Source organism: Oculina patagonica, chromosome 12, assembly GCF_052425735.1.
Source record: "Oculina patagonica isolate OP01 chromosome 12, crgOcupat, whole genome shotgun sequence".
Lineage (NCBI taxonomy): Eukaryota > Metazoa > Cnidaria > Anthozoa > Scleractinia > Oculinidae > Oculina > Oculina patagonica.
This window is the reverse complement of record NC_135769.1, coordinates 6,677,385-6,699,919: the sequence shown is the minus strand read 5'-3', so window position 1 is coordinate 6,699,919 and position 22,535 is coordinate 6,677,385. Positions and strand designations below refer to the sequence as shown.

Below are 22,535 nucleotides of genomic sequence, written 5' to 3'. Positions count from 1 at the left end.
AGGCTAGCTGGTGTACGTATTTCATTTCCCTATAATTTAAACCAGCAATAGTGTAATGTCAAGGTAATAAAAGGTGTGCAAAATAAAACTGTTGTGGTCTCGTGTCAATATGTGTGGTAAAAAGGAAACTAATTTCGGTTTTAATATCCTTGCCAAAGAGACTGTGGTGAAAAGGAAACTCAAGTCCGTTATTAAATCCTTGTAAAAAGACTGTGACAAAAAGGGAATTTATTTCGCTTTTTTATCGTTCTAAAAAGATTGCGGTGGGAAAGGAAATCGTTTCGGTTTTGCTCTAAAAGGACTATGGTGAAAAGGGAACTTATTTCGGTTTTTATTGTCCTAAAAAATGTAATGAAAAGGGAATTCATTTCGGTTTTTAAATCCTCGTGAAGAGACTGTGGTGAAAAGGGAACTCGTTTTGTTTGTTTATATCTTTGTAAAAAGTGTAATGAGAAGGGAACTCGTATTAGTTTTTTACATCCTTGTAAAAAGACTGTTATGAAAAAGGGAACTCCTGTCGGTTTTTAAATCCTTGTAAAAGGATTGAAAAGAGAACTTATTTCGGTTTTTATCGTCCCTAAAAGACTGTAGTGAAAAAAGGAACTCATTGTTTAGTTACAGAATTTACCCTTTGAAATACACGATTCCAAAGTTTGAAAGGAGTAGTGGTATAACTAACGATTTTATAAGCGCTCAAAGTTGTGCCTTTTCACCCTCAAAATGGTCAGAGAAATGGGTCGACTTTATTCCAGAAATACTAGCCCGTAACGTCACTTTGGTGCCAAACGTTTGGTTGCGCAGTTAATCACACATTCAGTCGGTTTCTTGCAACGAAAGAGTGTTTTCAAGACGAAAAGATGTCGAGTAATTCAGAAATGAACAAAATTTTAGAAATATCTAGCAACCCCGATGATGAGAAAACTAAATATTCGAAAGTACGATATTTTTGCGCAGATCTAACTACGCTTACTTGCCTAAGTATTGGCTTACGTAATACTAGTATTACCAGTTTTTAGGAACCCCTTTTATGCACCTAAAAGACATGGCATACACTTAGAACAGGACGTTTTCTTGCCATTTTATATATCGCTTAATAAATGAAAATAATACAGCTATAAAATGCGTCTGTTCGAAGTATTTTAATTAAAGGCCCTTTATAATACCTAAATGACAGATTTAAAATGGTATATAAAAGGGTAAGGGGTTAGAGCTTGGGCGGAGCCTCCCCGTATAAAACTTTTGGGAAAAAAGCATTTTAAAAATTGTGATGTCACAGAAACGGTTGTTTATGGCTTTTTGTTTTCAATTTCTAGACATGATAGCAGTCTACATGTGACATCTTAACAGATTTTAAGGAAAAGCGAATGATATTGCTGTACAATATTATTATTGTACAACTCTATGGCCGCTATATTGGTGCCCCAAAGAGGGACACAAACATGCCGCTGCATACTAATACTGTTATCTTTTTTTAAAACTATTTTTGCAATCACTCGGTGTAAAAAAACGCTTCAAAGCTATATTTTGGATACACATTTCTCTTTGCTTGCTCTGTAATCTTTTAGTTTTCCGTTAGAGCAAACGGTGTTGGTATCTGTGATGAAAACCATTGTAAACAGTCTCGTAATATGTTTTTACAATGTTAAGCAAGCTCAAAAATTTTAATTTTATTCTTCAATTATTATTATACCCCCAACCCTCCATGTACTGTAATATCTCATTTATTTTTACCTGTATGGTCATCTGCAAATGCCGTATTACATTTTATAGGTTTTCCAATACCTGAGGTGTCATCAAAATGCAAGAATCCACTGGGAATGGAAAGCGGCTTGATACCAAATTCCGCCATAACAGCCTCCTCTGAGCTTACTCGGGCGTATACAGCTGCGAACGCCAGGCTGAACTTTAAGGGAGTACCTGGACGTGTCGGCGCTTGGATACCAGCCAGGCAAGATCACAGTTAGTGGCTTCAGATCAATTTTGGAAAACAGACAGAAATTACGGGCATTGCCACACAAGGTTATTGGAATGCCGTTCATTACGTCAAGAGTTATACATTACGATACAGTAATGATGGTTATTCCTTCAAGCAATATCAACCAGAATCGTATACCAAGGTAAACTTTTAATAAAGTTCTTTGGCGGTTGGGTGGGGAGGGTGCTGGATCTAATTAAATGATTGATATTCTGTACGATGTGGACAAGTAAATAAAAAATTGCAACACGCATCATAGTAGAACTATTGAATTTCTCGAGATACGGACTTGACAAACGATGCCAGTTTCTTGTTTGTTCCACTGCATGATCGATGTAACATTTATACCTTATTATAGGAAATTAATGCGTCATGAAATTAACGCGAATTTTAAACATTCGCGTTAATTTAAGTCGCGTTAATTTTAGTTAACGTTAATTTCCGCACCGTTAATTAAGTGGAGCGTTAATTTCCATGACGTTAATTTACATTATTTTGGCCCCAATTTCTCGTTGCAGTCCAGAAGTTCTTGACTCCAAGGAAAAAGCATTGTTCTATCTGCCACTATCATTGATACTGCGAAGAACGCTCAAAGTGGGAAAAGTACCACGAACATTGTTTGCGTTTAAGATTATACGCCTGCAAGTGTTGAAATAAACTTGTTCCAGATGTGTACGTCGCGTTAATTTCCTTCATTTTGAAATGTTACCCCCTCTTTTGCGTTAATTTCCTTTATTGGGAAGTACTTTTTCCTTCAATTCGCGTTAATTTAAGTCGCGTTAATTTCAAATACCTTAATTAACACAAGCGTTAATTTCCTATAATAAGGTAATTGAAAAGAATAGAAATTTACATGAGAAACAAGCTCGCAAGTGGTAGGGAGGGAGAATTCCCAGACGAATGTTCGAGTTCAATTTACTTTTGCAATTTTCTATTTTCAGCAGATTGTTAACATTTATCGCGAAACCTTCAAAAAACGGTTCGGCCTTAGGCTTTTGGTAATAATTTTGCGTCTGAAAATAATTGGCACATAAGACCATTTCATGGTAAACACATAGAACAAACTCTCAGTCGTTAAATGAGATGTTAAATCTCTGAACTTACATACTGTAATTATAACGATGTGAAATGCAAACAAGTCTACAGCACGGGTCTTATAATAGAAAAAAATGTGTCATTCTTTTAAGCTTAAAGGGATTGTGTCACGGCTAAGTCAATTTTATGTTATCAAATTTTGCCAAATTATCTCTATGAAACTAAATGTTTGCAAAGAAATTAATTCTTAATTCTAAATGAAAAACTGTAGCTTTACTGCAGCCAATTGTGTCTCCCGGGCGTTGTAATTTAAAGTTACAAGCAAACAAGATTAATTAACTTTGAAAACTGTTCCGCCGGACCGTATTTCAAAAACCCATATCGCAATCCATTCCAATCTTCGACACTTTTGGCCATCCGTACCTTCTTTTGCATTTGGTTTGTTATTTAATTTTTCCTTCACTGCTTAAGAGGTTATTTTTATATTTTAACGAATTTGATAGTCATTTCATATGTTTAAGTTTGGCTAAAACCCGTGACACGGTCCCTTTAAAATTAAATATAAGCTTACTGCACCTTTGGCATATATTCGGGGGAAGGGGGCTGGTTTTAGAAGTTTTTTTTTTTGGTTTCTAAGAACCTTTTTTATCGAAAATGTAAGTTTCACCTAACAGTTGTTATTTTTAAGATTTTTGCAACAAACAACGATCGAAATAGCATCGTCAAATATGACTTGATCCCACCAATTACCGCAAAGTACATCAGAATCATTCCGGAATCTTGGTACGCTTACATCGCTTTGCGTGTAGAGTTCTACGGATGCGCAGCAAGTAAGAATCTCTAATACTTGTTTTAATTAGCGTTTTGTCTACTTTAACTGGTAAGATTTTTTTTCCAATTTTCTCTTTCCTAGTACATAGATAGATAGATAGTTTAATTGATATTTTTACATGATAGTCTAAAACTGAATTGCGTAAATATTTACAAAGAGATAAATTATTAAAAAAACATATATGATACAACTATTGAAATCTATTATAACTGTATTAAAAATTTGCCATAAAGGGAAACAAACTATGTTTAAAACGATCGGTTCGAGCCTTATATGCTTGAAAATGATATTGACTTCTTAAGTTATACGTATTTACATTTTCTTGTGGTAAGAACTTATGTAATTTATGGCTACTTTCGAACATGATCTTATTGAAGAGTTTCTTGCACAGGATAGAACGTCTTTCCTTTAAGGAGCTTAGATTACAACATGATAGGTTATCCTGATATGATGCGTGTGGATCGATAATAAATAGCGCGCGTTTCTGTACACGTTCTATATCGTCGCTTAAGTGAGCGAGAAGGCTATGGTGAAAAGCCGACGCGCAATACTCTAGAACCGGTCTTCTGCATATTATAGGGCTTAGTTACACCTTCTTCGTAGTAAAAGAATACGAGTATTTTTCTTTACTATACTATTTTTTACCGTTAATAATGTTTATGTAACATCTCACACAACATTTCAATACATGGTGAAAAGTGAATTTTTGAAAAAACAAACGCAACACGTTAATTGTTCCAGATAATGGCGGCTACTCCCAGTGGGGCGATTGGACTAAATGTTCTGTAACTTGTGGCACTGGACAGCGCTCACGAAGCCGTACTTGCACAAATCCTCCCCCAAGTTCTGGTGGCAAGGATTGCTCTGGCCTGGGACCTGACAAAGAGACAGGGGAATGTGACAGTGGAGGTTGTCCAGGTGAAGAAATGAGAGAAAGAGTTCTTGCAAATTTCTATTTTCAAGATGAGATAGAGAAATACATTTAAAGGAACACTGTCACCAGTTTCACTTCAAAATCTCAAGAGCCTGAAAACTTACGAAAACTACGAATCGTGGTGCAATATTAATTATGTTAAAAATCACCATGCAAGTGTACTGTAGCGATAACCAAGTGCTATTATTGTGATGCTATCAAGAACTCTAAATCTCAACTTAAAAAAAGTTAAGCCGATTTTTTCAAGATTTGTCCTTGTGGACTGGAAAAACACCTAAAAATTATTATGGGTCCCTTCTTCTTTCAACAACAATTTACTTTTTAACTCCATTTTGGTGTACTAGGTGCGATGCATTTCATGTACGAGAAGACCTATTCGCCAATTTTATTACTTTTTACCGAAAAGCATTAAAATCCCCGTGACAGTGTCCCATTAACGAATAGAACACGACCAGTGAAAAAAAAAAAAAAAAACAAGAAACAAAACAAAACGCGCGAATAAATTATTGTCTTTACTACCTTTTATAGTCAACGGTGGTTACTCGGATTGGGCACCATACGACAAGTGTTCAAAGACTTGTGGAGGTGGAGTTCAGACGCGAAAGAGAACGTGTACCAATCCACCCCCGGCAAGTTCCGGAAAAGATTGCAGTGGACTGGGACCAGACACTTATACTAGGGAATGCAACACCATCGAATGTCCTAAAAGTAAGATAAAGCTTTTCATTATTTTATCCAAAGGTCATAGAATGCTTTCAAAAATAACTTTTTCTTTCCGAGAATGTACTCTTAAATTTCCCGTCTGCAACATGAAATAATTCTGATTGTTCACAGTTTGTCGATCTGACAAAGTTGTTTAGAATGCTAGCAGTAAGGTGATAAACGCATTTTAAAATCTTAAATTCTTGTAAAATGCAGTTTGTTTTACGAATCCTTTTTTTTTGTTTCAATGGGATTATTTTCACTTTGATAGTGGTTAGAATTGCAGACCACAATTAAGACTGCAAAACTAGCTTACTTTATCCTATACGGAAGGGGGGAAGGAGGGGGGGGGGGGGGCTTGGGGAGGGGTCTCTAAGGAAAATGTAGATACCAACAGTAGTACATTATAATAGGCCAATGAATGCGAATAAAAATATATGGAAAAAAAATTTTACATGAGATCGCGAAGCAGCGATCGACGTTGTTGACATGTTCTGGATAAAAATTATACCTTTGCACTCGAACGGAAAGACATGAAGTTTGGCTAACTCAAGCTACACGGAAGGCCCCGGAGATTAAACGTTAATATTCAAGGAGTAAAACCTCCTATTATGAAGCGGATTTGAGAAAAACGTTTGGGTGAAAAGGTGGATGTTTTTGATGGACTTCGGTTGACCCGAAAGCAAAATAGCGGTCCCGCCTATTGTCCCGTTCAAGAGTTAAAGTTAATAACCAAAATAAAGGATGACGGGCGCTAAAAAACAGAAACAGATCATACACACAGAAAGTTAAGGCATCAAACCTAACTACTGGGAAAGAATTAGCGAACAATAGCGATATAAGCACTAATGATAAGCCTTTCTGGACCTCTGCTGTGGCGTACTCGCGATTTGATCCCGCTCATCTGACCAAACCGAGGGAATCGCTCGCGCGTTGCCATACTGGCAGTGATGACTCGGTCACGAATAAACAACTAGAAACAATAGAGTCACATTCGCCCCCCCCCCCCCCCCGATCCTATATGATTACAGTAATCACAACCTTGTTTAAGCATTTCTTTAATGACAGAAACTTTGACTCCAGTTGGATGTTACGAAAACAGAGGACGAGCCTTGGCCGATATCTTGTTTAAACCTAAGCGTTTTGCCAAGATTCCAAAGAAATATGAACAAGGTAAAGCCCAGGCCGACAAAAAAGGGGTCACCGTGTTCGGCCTTGATGACAGCAAATGCTGGACTGGCCAAAATGCAGCAAGTTCCTATGACATGTACGGACTCGCTAAAGGAAAGTGTGGAAATACTAGAAAGGGATTGCGTTACGGCTTCGTGGCATCAGGAACAATTTTTGTCTACCAAAAGGAAGGAGGTAAATTAGTAAGCGTTTATATTATACATTATAAAATAACTCAGATACTACGCGCGCTCTTATTGGTCAAAAACCTATGTACTATTGTAGCGGTAAAGTCCCGCTTCTGTCCCGACATGGCCGCACTACGCTCGATTACGCATAAGGACGAAGAATTAAACTTAGTTTAATGTATTCTTTTGGTCTATCTGATGGTTAAAACGGAGGATATATGATTCTCGTAAATGGTCATGAAAATTAACTGAGGGCGGATCACAAAATTGAATTTTCCCGCCCACCACGAAGGAACTAGAGAAAAAACGAAAACGCAGAGACAAACATATGAGAAGGAACACAATAAACAGGTACGCTTCCACTGGACTGGAAAAATATTAAAAACATGGATATGGTTCCATTCAACATAAACTCGGAAACTTTATATGAAAGGAATTAAAACTGATCAAATTGGTCGCGATGAACATGAATTATTTTGATGGCAGAACCTCACGCTGAGTTCTTGTACGCGCTTGAATTATATTTTCAGTTTTACGTGCTTTCATTGCTTTCTCCCAAGTCTGTTATTCGGCGTAAACGAAAGAATATGGAACAAATAATGTTCATAACAAATTTCTAAAGCACTGTTTGTGGAACTAACCTTTATTCTCAATACCTTCGTCAGTCTGTGAAGTTTGTAAACTTCCAAAGTTTTCGTGTTTCTTTCACCCGCTTTTACTTTCGCGATGAATGACTCCGGCCATAATTTGCTAGATTTCCACGTCAAAGAACTTTTAAATCGTTGAATACATTTTATACCGTGACAGTTTGTCTTTTTCCTTTCCTTTCTTATGACTTTCATAGCTTTAAGAGAACTTTTAAACGTTTTTGTCGCGTCGATTTGTGGATTTTGTGTGTGGAGCTGATGCTTTGATTTATTCTTTCGGCCGCTGTGATTGGTTTACCGCGTCATTCGATCAACTTGTTGAGAATAAGACATTTGATCACGAAAAATAAAACAGATTCATATTTCTTTGAAGAACGTTTTCTATAGTTATTTCATGAAGCAATAGACCACACTTTCTAGGGCTTTACTGGCGTAATAAAACCACTTGGGATGTTGGGAGAACACTCGAAAAACTTGTAAATCCCTCGCCTCCGGCTCGAGATTTACAAGCTTTTCGAGTGTTCTCCCAACATCCCAAGTGGTTTTATTACGCCAGTAAAGCCCTAGAAAGTGTGGTCTATTGCTTAAGTGTTAACTTCCAGTGCCTTTCCCCTCTTTGTTCGTTAAAGGGGCAGTGTCACTAACATTAAGTGTCATTCGAAAATCCAATGAAGGTGCTGGTATTAATTGGAAATCCATTTATAGTGGCCTATCCTTGCTAAAATCTACTGCACTTGTCGTAAAAATTGTTAGAAACCGGTAGGAGTTAAAGAAATGGTATAAAACTTGAAAGGTCGGGCCGACGTTTTCAAGTTTGAGAGTTTTAGTTGGAAGAAATTTCTTAAAAACCATTAATAAAAGTTCATTTACATCTTGGAGAACGAATTTAGGCTTTTTGATGTTCAAAGGTTTTTTTACCTTTAATATTCTAACATAGTTTATACAAAAATGTAGAAGACGTCCATGACACTGTCCCTTAGGTAAACTGACTTGTATGACGGAATTCTTCTTTCTGTAGTTTAAGGTCGTAGACGTGCAGTTTATGACTTTTCGTCTCTAACAATATTTTCATAGTCCAAAGTTACCTTGATATATATCACTTAACTCTAAAGTGACTACGGTACACGTTTTCCAAAAATTATAAATGCAGTCTTCCTCGATAACAATCTAACTTGGACGATTACATCCTGAAGGCGGCCTAGTAATATATCTGTTATCAAAATATTTTCTTAATCATTTGTCCTCCGTTTCATCAAGGTGTTTGGAAACCACTTGATTGCTTCAACAATGTCTCCCCTCAAGACGCTTTCGCTTTGCCGGAATCATTTGACAACAAAGTAAGCAGTGTAACGGGACCCGATGCAATTTTTGACTACTGCAAGGAGAAAGCTGAAGCACTTGGTTACAAGATGTTTGGAGCAGACGATAAGAGTTGCTGGTCAGGGAAAGATGCTGAAAGTACATACAACAAGTATGGGGAGTCCAGTGGATGCACATTTAGCAAGAAGACCGGTCACGGTTCTGGACAGGACAAAAACGGAGATGTGTTTGTCTACAAATTAGAGTGAGGTAAGCTGCAAAATTAAAAGTAGCGATCCACATTTGTTTGTTTCCTCGATAACAATCTAACTTGGACGATTACATCCTGAAGGCGGCCTAGTAATATATCTGTTATCAAAATATTTTCTTAATCATTTGTCCTCCGTTTCATCAAGGTGTTTGGAAACCACTTGATTGCTTCAACAATGTCTCCTCTCAAGACGCTTTCGCTTTGCCGGAATCATTTGACAACAAAGTAAGCAGTGTAACGGGACCCGATGCAATTTTTGACTACTGCAAGGAGAAAGCTGAAGCACTTGGTTACAAGATGTTTGGAGCAGACGATAAGAGTTGCTGGTCAGGGAAAGATGCTGAAAGTACATACAACAAGTATGGGGAGTCCAGTGGATGCACATTTAGCAAGAAGACCGGTCACGGTTCTGGACAGGACAAAAACGGAGATGTGTTTGTCTACAAATTAGAGTGAGGTAAGCTGCAAAATTAAAAGTAGCGATCCACATTTGTTTTTATGTTTGCCCTTATAAAACATGGCCTTGCCCTTACTCTGTTCGATTCAGAAATGTACTTTTTGTTAAATAATAATAATGGATTGATGTGTGGAGAGAAAGAACTCAGAAAAAATTCTGAGTACACAGATGGGACTCGAACCCACGACCTTCCGTACACTAGTCGGACGCTCTAACCACTGAGCTACTGAGAACTCTAATGGTGAGCAGTGGTCATTTGTGGGTGACACAACGACTGCATCGCGCAAGTCACATTATGTCAATGAACACACACATTTTTTTGTTGGCCGGGATTATTGTGTTGCCTATCTGGGGAAAGATACTTCTAGGAATGTGTACAGTCGAACTTAGGGCAACTAAACAAAATCCGTGAGAGTAACTTAGACTAGCATCCTCCTGCCCAGTGGGTTCAAAATACTCCTCGTTGCCCCTGATTTGTGGTCTGTACCGTTTAACAGAACGTAACATCCTATTACTGTAAACATATATACAGTTCGCAGATAAAAAGTTAAAAAATAAAACTTAAAGTAAAAGCTGTTAAAATTGATACTATTTTTAACTGTAAACATAGTTTCCATTTTTTTTTCTCGAAATATAGCTTGTACTTATCTGGGTCACAGCTTGGTATCTGTTTCATACATTTTACAGTCAGTAACCTCTAGTCGATCGATATATAAGATGACTGATTTAATTTCCATTCATTTTTTCAGGACGTGTCCGTGAATAGATTACCGAACCAGAAATAAAACTATAAATTAACTAAGGGGTGCTGGTTAAATTTGTAATGTGGGCGGGGTTGAAGGCAATGAAATGTAGCTTGCTGGTGTATAGCCTGCGTGGAAAGCGTTGGAAGGAGATGTTGAGCGAGGAAAAGGGGGGAGGAGGAAGGGGGAGGAAGGGAGGAAAAGGGAGCAGGCTAGCTGGTGTACGTATTTTATTTCACTATAATTTAAACCAGCAATAGCGTAATGTCAAAGTAATAAAAGGTGTGCAAAATAAAACTGTTGTGGTCTCGTGTCAATATATGTAGTGAAAAGAAAACTCATTTCAGTTTGTATATCCTTGCCAAAGAGCCAGATGAGAAACCTTTGAAAATACCGGTAGAAAATTGTTTCTCGTTTGTCATATTAGTCGCCGTTTGACGTAAATCTAAGGGCCGATTTAAACGGTACGACAGATTACGAACAGAATCTTTCTCAAGTTCAAGCGGATATTAATTAAAACCCTCCCGCTAAATTGACCTTTAACTTGAGAATTACTTTTGATGTTGTATATAATATTTGTTTTTGTTACCCGCCCAACCGATTGAAACCCTGTTTCTCAAAAAACTTTATTGAATATACATAGTAAAGTGGACAACAGAATGTTGATCATGATTTTCATAGATTTGGTGGCTCCTAAAAGAGCCGTTTTTTCGAAAGCAGGCCTCGGTAGCCGTTTTAATGTTTGGTTGCTGTACCTTGGGCCTCTACCACAGCAGGAATCGCCTTGTTTAAAAGGAGCGTTTTCGATGGACTTTGATGACTGGTTCAAAATGAAAAGTAAATATATTGAGGATATAAAAAAAATTACCGTCAAAGTACAGTTTACGTCAAAACTTCTAAAAATTCTTTCATTGATCAGATTGCGTTACGCAAACACGTAAGGCATGCCGGTTTATAACAGTGGCAAATTCAACCAAGTCGCACTGGGGGTGAAGGGCTGGATCAGGGAAGGGGCTGGGTTGGTTTCGTTACTCAGATATAAAAGAGCGTTTAGATGATTGCGACGTTCAATTGTAAACTTAGATAATTTTCAGACTGGTTAGTGTTGCTCACATATAAAAAGAGTTATAGCACAATTTGAGAAAACCACCACTTTGGTTAGATAATTTATTGTCTGCTTTATTTGTCCATGGATAGATTCTGACAAATACTTTCAAATTGAGAGCGCTCTCGCTGTGGTGTTTACCATTAATTAGTTCATGAACCCCTTCATAGGCTTGAGATTTGGAGTTGAGCACTTGGAGTTAATTTTCTTAACCTCTGGCTACAGTCCTGCTCCTGGGGATAAGCTCCAAAAGAGCGTCTAGCGTTGGCAACGCCGTTTCAAGGATTAAAGTAGCTCTTTCAAGATTATAGACTACGGTACTTAATAATTATACTTTTGTTTTTCATTTTTAACAAGTCGTGCAAAGTCAGTCAAAAACGCTGGGGTGGGGGATGAGGTAAATGTTGTTGATCAACTCTAGGGATAGATTTATAAAATAAAAATTGCTGAAATAATTAATTTTCTTAACTCCAAGTCCCAAATTTGAAATATCAATAGTCCTGTAATGAAACATGCTATTTGTATTTAAGTAACGACACCGCCTTGATTTCTGAACCAGACGCCCCCATCCCACCTGACTTACTTGCATTTATCGCTGATATTAACCGGCATGCCTCACGTGTTTGAGTAACGCAATCTTGTCATTGGCGACGAACTCAACGAGCTTTGAGAACTGACGTGAACTGTACTAATTTAAAGGTAAGTGTTTGATAAAAGCTGATTGCATTCTTGGCCATTAAGGTTGCCGAAGGAGTGTTAGATCAACGTCAAACGGCGACTAATGTGATATAACAAACAATTTTCTACCGGTATTTTCAAAGGTTTCGCATCTGGCTCGAAGGTGAAAGTAAAAATTCCGTACTTATTCTTCAAAAATGTGCTTGGACCCTGCCAATAAAGCACCTTCAGGTAGCCGGTTACCCACACTCCTCGACTTTCCTTAAGGTTAGTGGATGGTATCGACTTTTTTCTTTGCGTATCGTTATTTTCCGGTGGTTGTGCAAATGGCGAAGCCGCCATTTGTTTACAAAAGTATTGTTTGAATTTTATTTTCTCACGTAACGTACTTTTAACTTCCCCAAAATTTTATTGCATATGTTTAACGCGAAGACATTGTTGCTTATCTGGAATGTAGTTTTATAATCTCAAATCATGTATCATCGGCAGTATTGTCGTTCGAATTTGACCGTTATTCCGTAGCTTCAAATTTAGCCTAAAGTGGGGATAAGTTAAAATTCTGTAAAACACCTCAAGAATTAACAACAAAGACATACTTGTTTCGCAAAATTACTTAGTATATGGTTTTGTTTGTTTTTCTGTTTGCGACGGGTTGTTAAAAATGTGTTGTTCAATCGACATTGCCCGCCAACCCCGTCCGAGAGCTCCAAAACAGAAATGTTTCCACAACACCTAAAATATAAATTGGATCTAGCTAAAATTGTGCACCTAATAATAAATGGGGGGGGGGGGGGGGGGGTCGGGCATGAGGTAGGGATTTTGACATTTTCTATTAAAAAATTTAAATGACAAACTCCCCACCTCTGGGACAAAATAATTGTTCAAAATCCCCACCCGGGAGCAATGAAAGATGGTCAGATGTCCTTCAAACCTTGTTGCAGGGGATCATATATGACCAAAATCCCTATCCTGGGGACATCACGTACGATCAAAATCCCTACCCTGGGAACCGACCTCACGATCAAATTCCCGTGGTTAGCCCGACCCTCCCCCCTCCCCCCTCGGGCTTAACATTGATAGGTGCATTATATTTATGTGACTGACTTTTCAGGACCCCTTCTTCTGTGAAAGTTTTAAGATTTTTTTTGGCGGACAAAACAGCCTAGCTGAAAAATTTGATTCTAATTTTTTTATAATTCATACGAATGATCGCAGATGTCTAGCAAAAAAACGAGAATTTATTCATTATTCCATTAAAGGAATTGTCAAATGGAATTAAATGAACGGTGTGGAGATAACCTGATGGGGTTAGGGTTTTCCATATGATAGTGAGAAGGATGAAATGTTGTGAAGAACTCCTAAACGTTACCACTGTCTCATTTTGTGGGCGTTCATAAACTGACGTAAATTATATGAAATAATTGATATATGTGAACTGCGGATGAGATGTAAAGTGAAGAAATGATCCTCGCAGTGAATTGCATTTAAAGAAATTGCAGAGAAGGAAACCAGAAAATTCTGGCTTCGACGGGATAACACAAAGGGGGAAGTACACCAAGTACACCTAGGAAGCACCAATCTAAAAGCCAAAAATCAATTAATAATTTTTGATTATTTATGACGGTAAAGATGATAAATTCGAGTATCATTTTCTCTGAGATAGTATAGAGCCGTCAGTTTTTTTCCCGGTATAAGACCATAATGTATTGATCGGTATAGTTTTAGCGGTGGGAGTTTTAGACACAAACTCTCTTTAACTGCTAAATGATACAACAAGGAGCCTAGAAACTTTTAGCACCCTCCCAAGGTATTGCACTGCACACGGGTCGCCTGTGTAAAGGAGTGCAGCTCATGAATCGTCATTGACAATAAAGAATTGACAATAAAGACACAGAGTTGTATGAGACCACGACAATTTTATTTCCAACACCTTTCATTACCTTAAAATTACGTTATCGCTGGTTTAAGTTACACTTTAGATTGATGCCTAAAATTGACACTAAGCGACTCGAACTTTCTTGGCTCGTGCCACCATGATTTCATATTCACCAGCAAGCTAAACCCCAGTTACCCAACGAATCAAACCAGCACCCCTTAGGTTATGTGATTGATTGCTTCATTTCCGGTTTGGTAATCGGCTCATGACCATTCCTGTAAAAACAAAGAATGGAAAATAAGTCATTGTATCTAATTTATCAAATGGGAGGAATTTGCTGTAAGAAACAGACCAATGCCCCATTCACACCCAAGCTATAAACAGAGTTTAAAATGGTTTTCTTCATAGAAGTTGCTAACTGGAGTTCAACTTGAAATTAACCGCGATGAAAGCACAAATTTGAGTTAACTTGGGCTCCATGTAACCTTCAGCTCTCAGTTATCTCTTATTCATCGAGGAGTTAAAACAAAACCAGGAGTTAACATTTGGCCAACTCGTGTTGGCAAACTCGAGTTGGTGTGTGAACGACGCAGCAACGGCAAACAAGTTGGCCAACTGTTGGCGACAAAATAGAACTTGTCTCTATTCTCACCAACAGTTTGACAACTTGTTTGCCTATTGTTGTTGTGTCGTTCACACACATCAACTTGAGTTTGCCAACTTTATTTTGTCGTGTGAAGGCCGCTTAACAGTACGCCAGTTAGCTATGTATACTCTGGTAGCGGATAGGTACTTTGAGAGTACAAATGCACAACAAAGTGACCTCTGTCAGGGTCAAACCTGGACTTCTCAATTTGGTATCAAACGGACAACTATTGGGTCACCGCGTCTCCTAGATCGCTTATAGCGTTATAGCTTTAAGAACCACGCTTTACAAGAGAAAAGGTAATGTGACACCAAAGTGAGTGACTGCATTTAATTTGATCAGCTTACCTCATGCCAATTTGTAAACATACACATCTCCGTTTTTGTCTTTTCCAACACCATGGCCAGTTTTCCTGTTAACATCGCACAAGTGGGACTCTCCATACTTGTTATAAGTACTTTCAGCATCGTCTCCTGACCAGCAGCTCTTATCGTCTGCCCCAAACATCTTGTAGCCAAACGCTTCAGCTTTCCCCCTGCAGTAGTCGAAAATTGCATCGGGTCCCGTTACACTGCCCACATTGTTGTCAAATGATTCCGGCAAAGCGAACTCGTCTTTTGGAGAGACGTTGTTGTAGCAATCAATTGGTTGCCAAGTCCCTTTGATAGAACGAAAGATAAATGATTCAGTAAATGCTTTAAACCCAGGATTGTCACTAGCCCGTCTTGTCGCAGTGTTTTCAGTGTATTTTATAGAAACTTTGCACGTGTCTTTTAAACCTGAATGGTAGGTATATGTTGTAAAATCTTTTGCTTGAAATCAATGATTTAATGACTAGCAAATCACATAACTTGAAGGCTTACGTGTAATTTTTTAAACAACGAGCTTTATGTGTGCACGAATGTGACATTGTGAAGTACCTAGTTGGAAAGAAAAACTGTCCTTTTACTTTTTTAAAAAAAACACTCGACGTTTTATTTAGTTTCATTTAAAAATGTGACGGCCGCGGAGGTACAACTTTACACATGGAGCGTCAAGTTAAGGTAAAAATACTTTTCAATCGAAGTGGTAAAGTAGGCTGGATAAGGGATCTCGGAATATTTCTACTTTTATTATATGGAATGCTGTTGCATTGAATCCCCCCTCCTCCTCTTGAACTCTTATCAGATAACCTTTATCTAATCCACGATATTCATATCTACCCTTATAACACAATGGCATGCACACTAATTAATTTACCTCCATTCTTTTCGTAGACAAACATTGTTTCCTTAGCCCCGTAGCCATAACGCAAACCCTTTCGAGTACTTCCGCACTTCCCTACAGCTTTTCCGTACATATCGTATGCTTTTGAGCCAGACCAGCATTTGGTGTCTTCAAAACCGAACAGGGTGACCCCTTTGGCATCGGCCTCGGCCACACATTGCTCATATTTCGTTGCAATCTTGGCAAAACGGTTAGGTTTGAACAGCACATCACCCAAAGCTCGTCCTCTGTTTTGGTAACATCCTACTTTAGTCCAAGATTCTATCATAAGTATAAAAAAATAATTATTATGTTACCTCGTTGTTAATATCCAGTTTGGGGGAGCCGAGCCGAATTGCTTAATTCCGTGCAAAGCAGCTTTGTCTGAGTGACAAAATGCGATTGATCTATTTTGCAGATTGCATGATTCCGATTTCATTCTATGACTTGTGAAATTACTTAATAAGAATCTTTCTCTTACTTTGACATTCTTGATTGTTGCATTCTCTGGTAGAACTTTCAGGTCCCAGTCCGCTGCAGTCTTCTCCTCCATTTGCCGGTGGTGGATTCGTACACGTTCTCTTTCGCGTCTGCACCCCAGCTCCACAAGTCTTTGAACAAATGCCGTATGATCCCCAATCCGAATAACCTCCGTTTACTTAGAAAAAAATAATGAAGAATCTTTTTATCAACGAATAGAGAAGAGTATGCTTATTTCACTTTTATGAGAATTTCGACAAAGGTGAAACATGTACACGATTTTTATGTTTAAATTTGTATGTTTTGTTTTTGTTTTGTTTTGTTTTTTGGATAACATTTTGAAGTAATCTTTTATCTAAACAGTTTATACGATACACTATTTAAGGTCTCTTTCTGAGAGGCAGTCACACAAACACACAGTTGATTATAGGATGGCAATGTAAGCAGTCGGAGGAGAATGCTGACTTCAGGTATTTTTATACGCAGCGTATGGCATCTGTTATTCCTTTTGTGTGATTTTGACATCAAGTCAATTCAATGTTTTTTGTCGCATCTTTCGAAGAGTTTTTACTTTTGGCTACCTTTACGATTAGCTAACATCATCGTCATCGTCATCATAATCATCATCACCACCACCAACAACAACAACACAGTGCTAAGACGCCAATAGTGCGAGAAATTAGCCAACAACCAATGCAAGGAGTTTTATCGCTTCTTTCGGAAAGTTAACTCGTTACTTTAAGAACTATAAGGTTACCATTAGTCTATTTTACCTGGGCAGTCCTGAGTATTACATCTCCTGGAAGAAGTGTCTGGTCCCAGGGCGCTGCAGTCTTCTCCGCCATTTCCCGGTGGTGGATTGGTACACGTTCTAGTTCGTGTCTTGACTCCACCTGCACAAGTCTTAGAACACTGGCCGTATGGTCCCCAGTCTGAGTAACCACCGTTTACTACAAAGAACGAGTAAACGAGTGAAAAAAAATCCGAATTAAAATTATCAGTACAACTACCTCAAAGTGGATAGAAGAATAATGTCCAATTTCTTTGAACAGGAGCTATTGCTAAATCATTGTTATGGACAATAACTAAGGTAATGAAATCTGCAGACTTGCATGATATTTTCTGTGATCGAAAAAATCTTTGCATATCCGCTGGATCGGTAGTTGGCTCGGCTGCGGCTTCTAAGTATTCCCTTGCGGAGATCTAATGATAGAAGTCTGGTTGTTATCTATAAATCGCCTTTAACATTCTGAAATGGAAATAGAAAATGCTATTTCTTCTCGATTTTTACCTGGACAATCTCCAATGTTACATTCCCCTGTCTCGGTATCAGGTCCCAGGCCAGAGCAATCCTTCCCATCAGCACTTGGGGGTGGATTCGTACAAGAACGGCTTCGAGAGCGCTTCCCAGCACCACAGGATGCAGAACATTGACTCCAATCGCCCCACGGAGAGTAGCCGCCGTTAACTTAAAACAATCAATAGGGTACGTTTCTTTTTAAAACTTATTTTTCAGCCTGTGCACAATAATTTTACATTTTTTGTCTGATTAGTTAAATAAATGTTACTAACGGCGAATATAAAGATAGGTCGGTATGACGATTGTTACAGTTCAAAGCCACTGAGGAAGCCGTAAGTTAAACGACATGTTGGCTTACCTTATAGCAGTTTTTAATTGCACAAGTGTCGTAAAACTAAAACCATGGTAATCATTCTGGCCAATTACAAAGGATGCAGACAATCCAGTGATCGATATGAATCCAATCGAGTTATTTTTTTAGCCAATTGCTAAGCGAAGTAATAGCAAAACCAAAGCAAATGAGAATTACTTCCAACACTGAAGTGAAAACCGCTCTAATTACATGGTAAAAGTGGATGTGTTGGAATGTTTGCATTTTGCACTGTGAAGAAACAGAACGTCTAGTTCAAGAAAAGGTTGATTTTCATTGCGAGGTGTATTTCGTCAAGTCAAGATATTACATGTAAAAGTAGATACAACGTTTAAAAAAATTTAACTATTGAATAATCTTACTTGCTCTGCATCCATACAACTCTACGCGCATAGCGATGTAACGGTACCAAGACTCGGGAATGATTCTCATATATTTTGCGGTAATTGGTGGGATCAAATCATAACTGATAACGCCGTTTTGATCGTTGTTTCCAAAAAAAATCTGCAAAAAGAAGAATAAAAGTTTAAAGCTGTAGGCTGGGTATGGTTTTTAATTAGATTACAACAAACAGAAAAGCAGAGGAAGTTTCTTTTCTTTTATGAAATTGCGACGGGAAAAATGTAAAAGTGCTAGGTTGCGACAAGATTCTTGTTCGTGTGCACACGAAATATTTCATACATACTTTACAAAAGTAAATTTTTTGTAAAAGAACAGCTTTGGTAAAGAACAGCTTTTTTTACGAGAAAAGAGTCTGAGCTATTTTATTAAACTTACATAAACAGAATGAAAATGTGGATTTACGTGATATTAAAGGTGGTTAAATCTCAAATAAAGTTGGTTAATCAACTTTTAACCATCAATTAAATTTTGTTAAAGGAGGTTAGACCAAACTTTACGCTACCGTATGTATATGTGAATTAAAGTTGGTTTAAAAGAGTATCTTATCTGCCTTTAAGCTAAAGAGTAAAGCTGGCATAAAGTTTAGCTTTAAAAAATGTAAAGTTAGCGTAAAGTTGAATAAATTCTAAATTTATGCCAGCTTTACTTGAGCTTTACACCGCAGCATAATTATGTTTTCATGCTGTGTTTTATCTAACTTACCAGTTGATAAATCGTTTTGAAGAACAACCATTATTAATTTGTTTAATTTGTCTAATTTAGTGCACGTTGCAGTTTTGCTTCAAGTCAGCTTTAAGTTGTCTTACTTGTTGGGTATTGAAAAAACTCTCCATCCGAATATATTACCCTATCTAAATTGAAAAAAAAAAAGATCCTGTGAAACCCCAAAATACGTATACGTTTACCTTGGTGTGAGATTCTGGTTGATATTGCTGGAAGGAAGAACCATCATGACTGTATTGCAAGGTGTAACTCTTGACAAAGTACATCTTATTGTGATAACCCTGTGTGGCAATGCCCGTTACTTGTGTCTCTCTTCCAAAATTGACCTGAAGCCACTGACTATGATCATTCTTTCCTGATACCCAACCACCATAGCGTCCAGCAGCTCCCTCAAAGTTCAGCCTAGCATTTTCAGGTCCATACGCTGCACTATACTTGGAAGAAGCCGTTATGGCGGAATTTGGTATTAAGCCACTTTCCATCCCTAGTGGATCCTTGCAACTTGACACGACATTAGGAATTGGAAAACCTATTTATGACAGTAAAAAATAGTTGCAGATGACATTTCGTTGTGCTTAGAAACAAAATCAGTAACACATTACGGTATGTGATGTGATCGACAAAATCAATAATTAAAAGATAAAATCGCAAACTGTTTGGTTTTTCATAAAACGGAAACATGTTTGAATTGTAGCTGTTAAACTGACAAACGCAACAGAAAATTATCAACATTTATGTCAACGTATAGAGTGGCCCAAGGGTCGGAACTAACAAGGTAATTATAAAAAGAAAAGTAAAAAGAAATAACAAAAACAAGAAAATTAAAAAAAAAACAACGGCAATTGCAACAGCACGAAAAAGATTACAAACAATGTGAATTATAAAGCAAAATTAAATCAACGGAACTACTGAGCATGAAATAGCAACACGGCTACAAGCGATCAACCTGCACAAACGAACAAAAAGCGATAGAAAGAAAACATTGGGTATTGAAAAGTCCCAATTCTTTATCCATTAAATTGTCAAAAAATCATGCTTTATTGTTAAAGAAGTGAAGGAAAGAAGGAGTATCGGCACTACCCAAAAATAATGAGGACAAGGGGCGAGCAAAGGGGAAAAGTATCTTTATTCAAACCGTTCCCTGTTGGCAATTTAGCAACAGAGCAGACGCACACCCAAAGATCTATAAATGAACTGTTCACAGGGAAATAAAAAAGAACATCCAAAAAGTATACAGAGTGGGTACGTTGACAACCTCTTACCTGATTTACAGCCATAGAAGTCAGCCCTCATTTCAATCCAACTATGATAGCTTATTGGATTGATTCGGATGTATCGTGCAATTATAGGATTCTCCAGTTTGTGACTCACAACTGAGTATCGATCACTGTTCCCTTCGAATTCCTTGAATAGAACAAATAAATGATGTGGCAATTGTCTTTAGCGACAAAATACAGAACGGGAAAACAAATTAAAACATTAAAAAATAAATTATGTCTTTAGCACCGCTGTGCTAATTGGGGACACTGTAAACTAACAAACAAACATCTTAAATAGAACAGAAACTTTCTAAAAATTCCAACTGGCAGGAGGCTCAGACCAGTTTGCTATTTACAAAGCGTGGAGGAGTTCAATTCGGGTCCACCGAATACAAATCCATCTAGTGGCAGGGAGGAGGATATGAGCCCGGGACCTCCGGATTGCAAGTCAAGCGCCCTTACCAAGAGGACACGCTCCCTCCTTTCGATTTAGCGTGGATTACCAAACATGGAATGGATTTTAAAATGAAATACCTTGACATAACCTTCTTCCTTATAGTCCCGGAAAAATTGTCCGTCGTAACTGTACGTCACACGGTATTTTGTCACCCACTTTGCAGAGTCATCTCTTCCTTGAGTGGAAATTATCGTCACTTTAACAAAACGGCCAAAATCCACTTGAAACCAACTGTTATCGCGCTTATTGCCAGCTGCCCAGGCTCCGTAATGTCCAGATTTTTTCTTGAAATGAAGTCGTCCATTTCCTGGCAAATACGTGCTTGAATATGAACTTGAAGCCGTGATCGAGGAGTCGGGAATGGCATAATTTTCCAATCCTAATCCTTCCTGACAAACAGGAGGTTGCGGAGTAGAAAAACCTGAAAGAGAAATTGGGACACTTTGTGTCATTTCACTTGTCATTAACTATTAACAGCTGAGTGACTACTACCAACCTATTGTAGACGGATTATCTTTAAAGGATTCGTCACTCGATTTCTTGAATGACTTTTTACTAAATCAACCCCATGTGATAAAAAAAGATATGTTAATTACATATATTTACTTATAGTTGTGAAATAAAAAAAAAATCTTCCTACCTGAACGGCATCCATACAACTCCATTCTTAGTGACATCCATCTGTAATACTTCACTGGCTGAATTCTGATGTAGCGGGCAATGATTGGTGGATCCAATGGGTTGATGACGATGCCATTTTGGTCGCTGTTACCAGTAAATACCTGAAGTTATAAAAAAAACCAGTTTTCTTTAACTTTTCCTTTAGCGAATAATGACAATAGGACTCTGTTGGACTCGGTCTTTTATCATACGAGAAACTAACCTAAGTGGACTACAACGAAGTAGCAACCCGACTGGTTAAGCACGAGTGTAATTTCAGACAGAACTGGATGTCTTGAAGTGTTACCACTGAATTAACAATAACTTAAACTTAATTTGAGTTGAAAAAGAACCACGCTCATAATGGTCGGCTAACGCAACCTAAAAAGCCTAAAACGATTTCTTCAGTTCGTGAGAAAGTTCACCCGTGTAACAACGCTATTCGTTTAAGGTCGGGACACACTAGGCGATAAGTCGCTGCAACATGTCGTGGGGACAAGTTGCTCAACAGTTGCCTCGTGTGGAATGGTGCATTTTTGCGACAATCTTTGTCGCTGCAACAGAATTTTGTCGCTGCGATCAGTTGCACGAATTCAAACCAGTTTGAATTGTTGCGTCTGATCGCTGCGACAAGTCTCTGGGACAATGAGAGAGCGTCATGTGTAATCGCCATATTGAATTGGATAATTTGTTCACATTCCCACTCTTCCAAATTCGCTGCGTGTGCACCGATCAAGCGTCTTGTCGCAGCGCCTTGTTTTGAAGCAGTTCACACGGAACGACTTGTCGCCTAGTGTGTTTCGACCTTTACAAAAGTCAATTTTCACGCAACAGAAGAATACAAGCAATAACAAAAACTAATTGCCGTACAAGTTTCAGTTAAGCTTTTTTTTTTTTTAAACTCACCCGTTCAGGGCTGTATTGGTCATGTTTATAAAACTCAAAATAACCGCCATCGAAGCTGTAAGACACTTTGTACTCAGTCACCCACTGCGCCTTATCACTTCGGCCCTGTGTCCCGATCTTTGTTACTTTTGTGATGTCACCCAGATCCACCTGAATCCACTGTCCTTGTTCCTTG

General features: G+C 38.1%; 1 protein-coding gene across 1 annotated transcript; it reads right to left on the bottom strand.

Moving 5' to 3' along the window:
- Window positions 1-13,952: 13,952 nt before the first annotated feature.
- On the bottom strand, window positions 13,953-21,571 carry LOC144631755 (neuropilin-2-like). The gene is made up of 10 exons (XM_078490306.1): window positions 21,435-21,571; window positions 20,872-21,215; window positions 20,341-20,482; window positions 19,261-19,607; window positions 18,316-18,457; window positions 17,057-17,233; window positions 16,285-16,461; window positions 15,798-16,085; window positions 14,906-15,217; window positions 13,953-14,187 (listed from the first exon to the last, which is right to left on the bottom strand). The coding sequence occupies exons 1-9, from the start codon at window positions 21,469-21,471 to the stop codon at window positions 14,907-14,909; spliced, it is 1,965 nt and encodes a 654-aa protein (XP_078346432.1). The 5' UTR covers window positions 21,472-21,571; the 3' UTR covers window positions 13,953-14,187; window position 14,906.
- Window positions 21,572-22,535: the final 964 nt, after the last annotated feature.